Source organism: Sinocyclocheilus grahami, unplaced genomic scaffold (genome assembly GCF_001515645.1).
Source record: "Sinocyclocheilus grahami isolate Dianchi unplaced genomic scaffold, SAMN03320097.WGS_v1.1 scaffold578.1, whole genome shotgun sequence".
Lineage (NCBI taxonomy): Eukaryota > Metazoa > Chordata > Actinopteri > Cypriniformes > Cyprinidae > Sinocyclocheilus > Sinocyclocheilus grahami.
In genome coordinates this window covers 242,396-254,622 of record NW_015505757.1, presented here as the reverse complement: position 1 = coordinate 254,622, position 12,227 = coordinate 242,396, and the positions used below count along the sequence as shown (strand labels likewise).

Here is a 12,227-nt window from a genome sequence, read left to right as displayed (position 1 = left end):
GTGTGTGTGTGTGTGTGTGTGTGTGTCCCTCTTTCTCTCTCTCTCTCTCTCTCTCTCTCTCTCTCTCTCTGACTCAGTTGGGCAAAGTGGACTAGAACTGTCTATAAGCAGTTGTCATAGCAACAACGTTGCGATTGGTCAAACGCAGCTGACACTGAACAGGAGGGGCGGATGCTTTCCCAGGCTCCTTTGCCTCACTGCATCAAAGTCGTGTGCTAAAAAAGGTAGTGGGTATATTCCCAGACCCACATATGATACCTCAGAAGTTTACATTAAGACTGGCAGTGAACTACAGCTATTAAGGAGTTAGTTAATTACATGTCTTATTATATTATTCAAAAATCATTATGATATGTATCCCTAACAAAAACTGATAAAGCCATATTACCATGGAATTATGGTACATAATCCTGGTTATATTACTACAGTTAAGATATTATTTGTAACAGGGGATCTAATATTAATAAACATGTTTGTTCATTATGACATTAATCTCTAACAAAATCAATATAAAGGGATACAAATAGAAAAAGTTATATTATTTCCTTACCAGACTTTGAAAAGGTCGCCCATCCTCATCGAAGTGGCGCTCAACATAGCTAGACGACAAAAGATCACTGCAGACACACACATACACGTAATTAAAATAGAGGGACTAATACAATAATATAGAGAGCCCTACTTAGAGGGAATGAGAGCATTTGTGTTTCTGCTAGTGCACTGTTAAAATTATTTTTAGAAATCGTAATTAAAAAAACAGATTATTGTTTTACAAGAAAATACAATTTCATTCTTTATACTTTAAAATGTAATGTTTAATTCAATGTGTTACTTGTAATTATTTGTGAAATTCGCTAGCCATTTCTGAGTGAGAATTGTTTCCAATTAAATCCTACAGTTTACAGTGAGTGGGATTTTGAACATACTGATTGAGCTCCAGGTCTAGAACAAATGGGATTCCAAAAGCCGTCACCAGGAATGAGATCTGAGCCAAATGAATGGGCTGAGAGAAAGACGAACAGATACAGACAGGTTGGTTACATTATGAAAATGAGCCATTCCTCATCACCATGGATTTAGAACAGGACATCACCCCCCACCCATCCTGATTTTCCAGTTCTTTCTGTGAGATGTTACCTCACCCTTCCACCAAGGCACTTGCAAGTTCCCAGACATTTCTGGGGGAATACGTGGTTTGCCACAGCAAGGACAATCAGCTGTATTTCTTCCTGTCTCTCTGTAGCACCATCTTAGGTGCCTTACATTACGGACATTGCAGTTTATTGCTCTGGCCACATATGCAGACCTCATGCCTCCCTGCAGCAGGACTATAGCATGTTTACTCAGCTGAGCAGGGACTCTGGGCATCTTTATTCTGGTGTTTTTCAGAGTCAGTAGAAAGGTCTCTTCACTGTCCTAAGTAACTGTAACTTCAATTGGCTACAGTAAACTGTTGTCTTAAGGACTGTTTCACATGTGTATATGCAATAATTGTTTATGGTTAATTGAACAAGCATAAACAACATAAACTTTTAAAATACTTTCTCTATAAGATCTGTAGCCTGTTTGGATTTTACAAAACTACTTTAAAATACAGAATCCTGAAAAAGGGACCTTTTTTGTTGTTGCTAAGTTTATATGACAGGGTTTCTAGGTCTGCAAATTGCAAATCAGAATTAGCCCCAAAACAGCCAAATTACCCTATACAAAATATCAAAACATGCCACTCCTATATCAACAAAACATATTTTACAGCCAATATTATGCATTCAACTTCACTTTGAAAATCGCTATATAGTAGTAATCATAAACACAGTCATGTTTTCATAAAGGAGCTCACGGGAGCTAAAAAGGTTTTCTACCAGTGCCAACTCATCATCTAGCATGTTGCTTGAATCAATGAAACAATGTTATTATTGATAGAATAAAAAATGGGTAAATATTTTAATATTAGCATTTCAGTCCAATACAACTTTTGCAATATGTCAAACCTTTAACTCACACAACAGTGAAAATATGGATAAAGTGTACCATCAAATTTACTGACAAGTATTTATGGTAAACTAAAATATACTTTATTGTAATTTCTATTGAAACTTGCCATACATTAATTATATTTGTAATGACACATTTGTAATGATGAAAATCTAATTTAGTATATTTACAAGTGCTTTAGTATGTTAGTCAACATATCAAACAAAGCATACTTCTTTAAAGCATAACAAAGGATTATTAAAACCAAGATTTTAAGTGTACTTTAAAGTAAAACTTGTAATATTACATTATTAAAGGGGTCATATGATGCGATTTCAATATTTCCTTTCTCTTTGGAGTGTTACAAGCTCTTGGTGCATAAAGAAGATCTGTAAAGTTGCAAAGACTAAAGTCTCAAATCCAAAGAGATATTCTTTATAAAAGTTAAGAGTCAGCCACGCCTACCTAAAACGGCTCATTCTAACATGCCCCCACATGTCTACATCACTATGTGGGAAGATTTGCATAACGCCGCCCAAATGTTCACGAAAAGAAAGAAGGCAGAATTTTTTTTATTCTCGCTGTAGTATTATTGTTGCCGCCGCCATGTCGTGAAGGCACTGTCTGATTCATTGTGAAAGCGAAACTGCTTTGTTTCGCCTTCCAAAAGAGGACGATATCTGCTTCGTCATGCCTGGAGCTGATCCGTGCTGGTTGCTGAGGAAATACTACAACTTTGCTCTGTGGATCGCAGGATGGGCTTTTGGACGAAGCGGAGTCCAGCCCGGGGTCGTCACATGTGGTTGCCGCAAGCCCGCCGGATGCTCCTTCGTCGAATCCGCTGCCTCTGCTCACTTTAACCCCCGGCCTCTGCTCACTCTAGGCCGCCACCGCTCACTCTACGCAACGCAATGCTCTACGCAACGCAATGTGTAAAAATACAGTATAAGTCATTATAATTCATAATTATGTCCCCACTGGATGCAACGAATGTCTCGTTTATAATGGGTTTTCATGTTTTTGAATCATCGCTCTGGCCTGACAGGGCATCATCACAATATGGTAAGGGGCGTAACATTTCCGTCACACGCTTGAGGTATTCGGCCAATCACAACGCATTGGATAGCTGGCCAATCACAGCATACCTTGCTTTTTTAGAACGATCGACGCGTTTCAGACAGGCGGGGCATAGAGGAGAAACAATAATGTACAGTATGTGGAAAATAATGTGTTTTTTGAACCTTAAACCACATAAACACATTTCATTACACCAAATACACAAAATAATGTTCTTTTTAGCAGCATCATATCAGCATCAGACCCCTTTAAAAATGCACTTTCTAAAAAGTGTGTACAGTCATGAAAGTGTACTCCAAGTACACTTAATTTTGGCTTTTATTTCATGAATATTACATTATCTGCAAGTACATAAAAAAAATGTAAGTGCACATTCAGTATAAATAAGCACACGTTTTTGCTGGGAATATGCTAAACTAAAAAAAAAATTGCTTCTTGTATTCCTCGTGTATAGGTTGCTTTGGATAAAAGCATCTGCTAAATTAATAAATGTAAATGTAAATGTTAACTCATTTTGAATCAAGTGGAGTTGTGTATGTAGAATGTTCAAATCAGTCACTGCTTAGGATTCATTTCAGTTTGGATGCTGCCGGGAGGTCAGTGATTTGCAGTGAGTTAGCCATTTCTAGTGACAGAGATCATTCTGCTGGTGGGAGATGCAGCCCCCTGATACAAGTGGATACCACATCAAAACAAGAGCAACTACTAGAAACCAACAGCAACTAAATTGGCTTTCAACTAACAAATATTTGTCTTTTTAATCTTCAATCAAAATGTAACTTGCTCTCATGCTCTGCCTCTGCAGCTTCTCCGTTTTAAACCGACATCATCAAACCAGCCCCTCCAACCACTTGGCATAGACAACACACTTCACCCTCCAAATCAAAGTCCCGCCTAAATGTTTTCCTCACTGAGCTGACTTTTTTTTGCCTTCATGAGAAAGGACAGTGGAGATTTTGACAGGAAAGTGGAGGGAGAGAGAGGGAATAGGTGACAGTACAGATTCAGACAGAAGATGTCGAGTGAGGGATGGTCACGTAGGGTTGTCGTGTGCTCTACACCAGTGTCAGGTGAGGCAGCTCAAGGTTATGAGAATATAAAATGGCCTTTGACAGACAGGTGGTATATATTGCACCCCTGGTTACAGGAGACGAACGGTGTGGGTGTGAAATGCGATCACCTTGCAATACTTGCAGTCGAAGGCACGAAAACAAATACCTGCCTCAATGCAAGAAGCGGGGAGTGCATCCACACTCATTAATTGAACTGAATAAATCATTCAAAAACGACAGTCTAGTACTGTACAGTAGGTTCGATCAAATACAGACATGGATGGGTAGAGTGTAAAACAATACGTTATGTTAAAGCAATTAAATGCTCAGGACCCCATTGTAAAGCCAATTTTGCAATAACAACCGGACGACTGTACATTATCCTGAATATTACAGCTATAAAAATTTGATTGAAGTTAAAATATTTTATGAGCTCTCTTTGTTCGCAGCATGTTCCCCGCAGTTCCCAGAGTTTTTCCAGTGGCTGGGCACCAAAATTTTACAAAAGATTAATTTGTCAAGACCACTGAAGAGTTTTAGCATTTAATGAGATATTCTATATTTATTCATATGTGAAAATGCCTGTTTGGTTGGCTGACTGGGTGGTTGAGTACAACAGTGTAAACACAGGAACTCTGCATGTTTTTCAGATAAACTATAAGAACACCTTCTGATTCACAAAACATGCTTCCAAAAGCATCAATAAGGTACCATTTACCCTTGTGGAGTTGATGGGTTAAATCCATTCATCATTGTATATAATGCTCACAGAATCCATGCAGCTGCAATTTCACTTGGTTTATAATAGAAAAATATAAAATTAAATATGTTAAACCAGGATTTGAACCCCACTCCCCTTGCGTACTAAAGGTGCGGTCACATTTACTGTTGTTCAGTGAATTTTCACAGGTGAAATCCAATAGGAATCGGATTTCACTTGACGGCAAAAGATTATTGACAACAGACAACGGACCTTTTTGCCATGAAATTTCACCAAATTTTGCTAGTGTGATCGAACTTTAAAGGACCCAAAAATGCAATCAAATATAAAGATTTGCAGAAATTTTGTATTACATCACATGCTTACCAATGGATCCGATGGAGAGTCCAAACAGCTGATAAAAACATCACACAATAATCCTTGAGTAGTCGGCAAGTCTCCAGTCAATCAATGAATGTCTTGTGACGTGAAAAGCTGTGTGTTCGCAAGAAACAAATCCATCATTAATTAAGGCATTTTAACTTTAAACAGTCACTTCTGGCCAAAATAGTCCATAATCCATAAAGAACACTTCCTCCCGTGAAAAAGTCTGTCCCCTGTTGTCCTCTCAAATCAAAATTCACTGATATATTTGTTTTGAACTGTTTTGGACTGTTTTCACTTGTAAACAGTGCTTGATCTGTGCATGTTTCTCTCCTGATTCAGACGATATGACTTTTTCACTGGAGAAAACAAAATTATGCCAAGAAGACTTGCAGCCAGAAGCAACGGTTTGAAGTTAAAACGTCCTAAAACGTCTTAACAATGAATTTATTACAAAGACACAGCTTTTCACTTCATAAGGTTATTGTGATATGTTTACCAGCTGTTTGAACTCTCATTCTGATGGCACCCATTCACTGCAGAGGACCCAAGTGATGTAATGCTAAATTTGTGTTTGAAGAAACACAATCTTGGATAGCCTGAGAATAAGAACATTTTGATTTTTGGGTGAATGCATGCATGAATTACATGCATGATACTAATAGTAACCAATAACATCAGCAACAGCAATAACGGCAATAAACAATAACAGTACAAATCAATGTTTGCTGTATTCAAATAATCAATGTTGTTATATTTTCCTTGATTTTCATATCATATTCTCCAACAATATGTGTGCTATGCATATTTTATAAATGTTTGAAAGTTATATCTTCTTCACTGGTGTTTTGTTAGATATTGGACATCTTCCAACTACTGCCTGAGTAATAATGCTTCTCAGAATTAGCCACCAATGGTACTAGATGTTCTTTTTCCAGAAACTGTGTTTTGGTAATATGCAAAATATGATATTTGAAAGTGCTTATTTTGCTATATTTATTCTAAAGGTGTGAAATCCATGTCTAGCCACACATCTATTTTTAACCTCAACATTTGACTGGTCATGATGACCTAGCTTGATCTGACCTATAGTCACAACAACATATGACATAACGGATGAGTGACATAATGGATAAATCTATTTGACCTTTTCTTATTAGACATAAACACCAGTTTGGGAGGATGTCAGTTTCCTGCATATATGTATTCCTTGTGCCTACGCTTACTTCTTCTCTACTCTTCAGTCTTTACTTTTCCCCTATATCTTACTTCTTGTGAGCTTTTCTTCTGATATTCACTGCTTCATTCCTTAGATATAATAATTTGGAAAACTCTGCACTTTAGTATAAATTTTTCATTAAGATAGATCTTAATTTGGTTAACTTTATTAATTTATTGTATTAATCATTTTTATTTAATAAATTTGTTATTCCTTCTTCTAAAATGTATCTCTGACACACTGTAAAATCTAATTAGTTGGGCTTACTTAAAAAAAGCATGCAAACCGATTGCCTTGAAAAAACTCAGTAAAGTGAAATAGGAATAGTATGTTGTACTGACAAATGCTTAGTTAGTATAGTTTACTTACACGAGAGTTCTAGTAACTAAAAAAGAACTGTAGGGTGTACTTGATCCTTTCATTTAAGTTTACTCATGACTTAGTATAGCTACTCACTGACTCCCAGAGTGCATTGCGGCAGAATAAATTATGCAGTTGCTTTGATTTACAGTTGTTGACTTAATTTGCCAATTTTATTTGCTGTCTTGTGTCAGTAGTAGCACAACAAAAAGAGCAAATAAAATGGTTATTGTTACAATTAATGAAAATAAATTTAATTTAATTGTTACCATTGTTGTGGTTCACGTGTTGAATGTTTAAGTCTGTGTGTGACTTCAGCATATTACCACACACTATTTAAGGATTACATAAGCCCAATTAAAAGCATCTCGAGGTATTTATGAAAATTGAAACTGTATGGGGTGGAAAATGTTCATTAATAAACTCACACACAAAACAAAACACTAAAGCTTTAATAAGATAAGTCACTTTTTTAAAGCAAGCTATTTATTACTTTTCTTCTCTTTAAAAGAAATAACTCTGACTTCATGATGCATTGCTGTATTAACGAGAACAATATGGTAATAACATAAATGAAGTTCCAAGTGCCCAACCAAAGGGAACGCTAATCACTATAATGGTTTTAAAAAACACACACATTTTAGGAAAATCAACATCAATTGAATATGAAGTCAGCTTATATGATGTTCTCTCAAATATTTCAGTTGTATTGAAAATTCAACATTCAAGATGACTTTGGGAAACGAGTGAATGCAACTAGTGAAAGATGACTGCGGACATGGAGGAAATGGGTGAAAAGTCTATTAAAACTCTTTTTCTTTTCTTCTTCTTCTGCTGTTGTGTTGCACATTAGCAACATATTAGTGCACTGCTGCCTCTCACTGGTTTATTAATGTCATTGGTTCCTTTGTGGCTACTTGAATATTTTAAGTAAGTGTCACTCAAAACAGTAAGTAAATGGTTTTATTTGCCTTGAAAGTTGCTGGAACTTAATAAAACCTAGTAAGTATAACAACTAAGTAAAGATAACTAATTAAATCTAAGTAAGGTAAACTATTGGATTTTACAGTGCATAATCATTTTACTCGACTGCCTGGATTTCACTGCATCATGACGGCCAGACCAAAACCAGACAATTTCAGTTTACTAAACAATATGAACAAAACAATATGTGCACTCCCGATGCAAAGACTGTTTTAAAAGGTAAGTAGCAAAATGATGCTGTCATCTAAAATATATAATTTAGATCAAATTACAAAGAGCAATCAAGCCACTGTGACAAGTTCAGTCAAAAATCATCAAACAAAAATGTGCAAAAACTGGTTGTCAATACCCTCTAAGTGGCATATTTATCTCTGAAAAATTCATAATACCTTAAAGGTATACAGTATATTACAATTCCACTAATATTAAGATAAGATACAAAGATGTCCTTACAAGGGAACTGTTGAACCCCTAAAAGTACAGTTTTTGCACATATTTCTGGCAGTGAAAATGGTGGATGGGTAAAACGAACTTATGTTTATAAAAGTATTTCATTGTTCATGGAATGCTTAACAGTATTATGAAACTTACAGTATATATATATAATATATCAAAAATGAATATTATCATTAAAATCAAAAATGAAAATTATCTCATCATTTACTCACTCTGCCATTCTAAACCAAAAAGACTCTTGTTCATCTTCGAAACACAAATGAAGACAGTCTTAAAGGGGTCATATGATGCTTTTTTAAAGATCATTATTAAACCAGATTTCTGTACCTCAATTGAACGTCAATGTAACCAAAATGCTGATAATTCAAAAAGTCCATAAAAACACTGTAAATGTAATCCATATGAATCAAGTGGTTTAATCCAAGTCTTCAATCACTTTATATGATTATTTAATTTAGGCTTTTATTCACATATAAAACACTGATCTATGCACAAGCATAGCGCATATCAAATATGGTAAATGGAAGCTCAAACATACACCCTATAAGAACCAATGAGGTTTGTTTTCATGTGTCAAACAAGTATGGTTGAGCTTCCTTCAGAAGACCACTCAGTTCATATTATGTTTTTGCTTACATGGACTTTTAATAGAGGGACAGAAATCTCTCAGGTTTCAGGAATCAAGATGAAGTAAACAATGACAGAATTATCATTTTTGTGTGAATTAACCCTTTACAGATCTATACCAACACAGCTCCTTTTACTCTTCCCCCAACTGTTAATATTCCACCCTCCTCTACAACAAGAAGCCAATATTACATTAAAGTATATATTTACAAGTAGAACCTTTAATGTGCACTTTACCACTCTGAAAAGGGCTCAGTGCCAATTCTCTCTCAGCTCTAGTCAGCAGTCTTCATGACACATGAGGTTTGGAAGAAAATTGTTAATCAATCAAGCCTGAAAGCACATGTTCATTATATGGGGAGTCAAATGCAATGATTTAGGGATCAATAAAAAAAATAATAATTAAAAAACAGTACATTATTAATCTGAATATCAGAGGGAGATGTATGGCAATTACACCAATAGGTTATACCATTTGATTTATTTAGTGCATTTAGATGCCATAGTATTTGGAAGATTCTGAGATTTTTGTACATGTGGAACCTTGGAATGCATCTGGTGCAGGCCCAGATGGAGAGCTGAGCAAAGAGCTGAGAATATTACACTGTTATCGGCAGCCAGATGCATCAAAATAAGCTAAATATTTCATTAACACACTAAAAGCTTTCAAACTGAGTTTTCACAACCCATTGAACATCCTTAATTTTATATGTTTCAAAGTGAGAAAGAATATTTGTAGATCACATGACAATGCCAGAGTGGCAAATGTAGTCTACTTCATGTATAATTAACACGCAAGAAGTTTTCATCAAATGCAGTAATACTCAATGGCACACAAATTCAGACACGCCAGGTAGTTGGAAGGGAGGGGATGGAAAATAGAAGAGCTTGGTGACATCAGCCAGATAGGGAGCAAGTTATTATATTATGATGAAAGTTTAGGAAGAAAATAGATGCCTGTTTTATATATATATATATATATATATATATATATATACATGTATCGTTCATTATAAGACAAGAAAAATGTGAATTAAGAAAGTAAAAGGGGTCGATTTTGATTTCATGCCATCAGTGGAGAGTCACTCACATGCGCTCCATCAGCATCAATCTTTACTAGAGTACCCAAGTGTCCGTGCGGCAGCTCCTCCTCCGCGTCAGTCCGCTGCAGCAGCCGCTGAGGCTGCGTGAGCTCCTCCAAATACGCGTTCTGTTCGCGTCCCCGTTCCGCTCCGTCCCGCTTGATGCTGCTGCCCCAGCCTTTCAATATAGGACACATGCATAAAAACTGTAAGACAATCGTCAAAGCCATGATTCTGTGTTTTAGTCATTCCTATGCGTTTACAGCAACTACACTCTAGCTAGCCTGCGGCATCACTGCGTATTCTGGCGCGACGCGGAAAATTCACAGCCATGCCCGTGACAGAAAACGGGGCAATCCGTAAAATGAAGAAATCGTTGCACCTGTTGGCGCACATTATGCATAAATAGCTACACCGATGGAGCTTGCGCTAATATCACGAACCCGCTCCCAACGCTGCGTTCGTCGCTCACCTGTCACGGCGAGTCGCGCGGTGACCGCAGCCCACAGGAGGAGGCAGCGCGTCGCCAACATGATCACATACTCCTGCGGCTTCAACCGGAGCGAAACGATGCGAAACGCGACATTTACCGCCTCATCCCGTTCCGCGGCGATGCTGAAGTCACGAGGAAGACGTTAAGGGCATCCGTGGAAAACAAGCAAACGCTGATGGGAAAGACTTCAGAAAGTATCCGCTTGCGCGAGGCGCCGTGATGTCTGCCTATATGGCTCGTGTGTTGTCGGTCAGAGACTGCGGGTGGAATTCATGTTGGGATTGAAAAGCTCCTTCTGCGGGACTCCCACCCGCACCTCCTCCCACTCTCCTCCCCTTCACATGCACCATCAGAAATTCCACTTCTGTAACCTGGAACAAATATCACGTTTAAAAAAGACACATATTAAAATACACAACATTCACATAAAATGCAGTAGGCTAGCCTATAGCTGCACTGTAAAAAATAAGTGTAATTTTAACTGTAACATTTTGTAAAAACGCTACGAAAAAAACTGTTAATAGGTTAACAGTAAGTTCCCGTACTATATACAGGGACACTTCATGTAATTTTACAGTAAAATGCTGTTAATTTGACCGTTTTTAGAAGTAAAAATAAATCAATGTATAATTTACAGTCAAAAACTGTAAACTGATATTCCCTGCATGACACTCCACATTTGAAAGTATTTTGTTTAAATAATCATGTTTTTTAAATAGTTTTTGTTATTAGTTATGTATATTTGGGCTTTATGTTACATCTTCTGTTGTTTAATGAAAGTTTAACGCATTATTTAAGTATCATATGTGTTACCATGATGGTGTTTTGTGTTTGCATGAATGACTCTGTGCACCTTCTATATATTAGTATATACTTCAGCTTGTGGCGAAGCTACTTGTGATGAGCTTTGATTCTTCATGTGGCTCTCTCTTTTACCACCTGCATTATTATGGTGGTTGTCAGTATGTTAAAGGTACAAAACAGATTTTAATAGCAGTGTACATTGTTGAATTTACTGGTTTACATTCAGATTTTCTTGTTTGTAAATTAGCTTTATACTGTGAAATTTACAGTTTTGGGCCGTAAATGTGTTTACAGTTTTTCTGTATTTTTTACAAAATTATTCTGGCAACCACAGCTGCCAAAATGATTTTGTAAAAACTACAGATTTTTTTTTACAGTGTGCATTAACTGCAAAATAAAACATATTACAATTAAATATTATTGTGATTTTAAATAAAATAGGCTATAGGCCGATATATATCATCAATTACAATCAATTAATTACAATACAGCTGTCAAGCACAACAGCGCGCATTGTATGATTTTGTAAGTGGTTTAAAAGTGAGATAAATGTGTGTGTGTGTGTGTGTCCTGGAGCGAGAACTCCACGTCATCTGAGATAAAAGCATATCAAATATTCCCGTCCTCAGCAATATCTCTCATGCCTGAGGACTAAATCGATCTGTACTAATCTTTACTCATAAAACCATGATGCCCATCTCCAACTCTAAAGCATTCACAGTGAACAGCACGTGGCACACTATTCAGGGAACATGATAAAGACATTAATCAGATGGGAGAGAAACTGCTGATGTAGCATCATTTTTTATATATTTATTTTTAAATCCGAATATGGCAGAATGGATTAATGACATGCTACCTACTTATATTTTTAAACACATTTTTAAAGTATAGTTTGTGAAGGAGTATGCCATATGGATGTCATTTTAAAAGTATAGCATTGTATGTTTTGAGTAGTAGTTAGAAAAAGAATGTCTTAACTTTTCATTGTTCGATCAAACAGTGAGACAAAAAA

General features: G+C 36.4%; 1 protein-coding gene across 1 annotated transcript in view; it reads right to left on the bottom strand.

The window, feature by feature from the left end:
* Nucleotides 1-10,773, bottom strand: part of adam11 (ADAM metallopeptidase domain 11) — a 64,469-nt gene extending 53,696 nt beyond the window's left edge. The window contains exons 1-4 of the mRNA XM_016239957.1: nucleotides 10,388-10,773; nucleotides 9,924-10,093; nucleotides 927-1,003; nucleotides 551-617 (exon numbers count right to left, since the gene is read on the bottom strand). Of these exons, the coding sequence (XP_016095443.1) occupies nucleotides 551-617; nucleotides 927-1,003; nucleotides 9,924-10,093; nucleotides 10,388-10,448 (375 nt within the window). The 5' untranslated portion in view covers nucleotides 10,449-10,773. The remainder of the gene's footprint in view (nucleotides 1-550; nucleotides 618-926; nucleotides 1,004-9,923; nucleotides 10,094-10,387) is intronic.
* Between the last annotated feature and the right edge of the window lie 1,454 nt (nucleotides 10,774-12,227).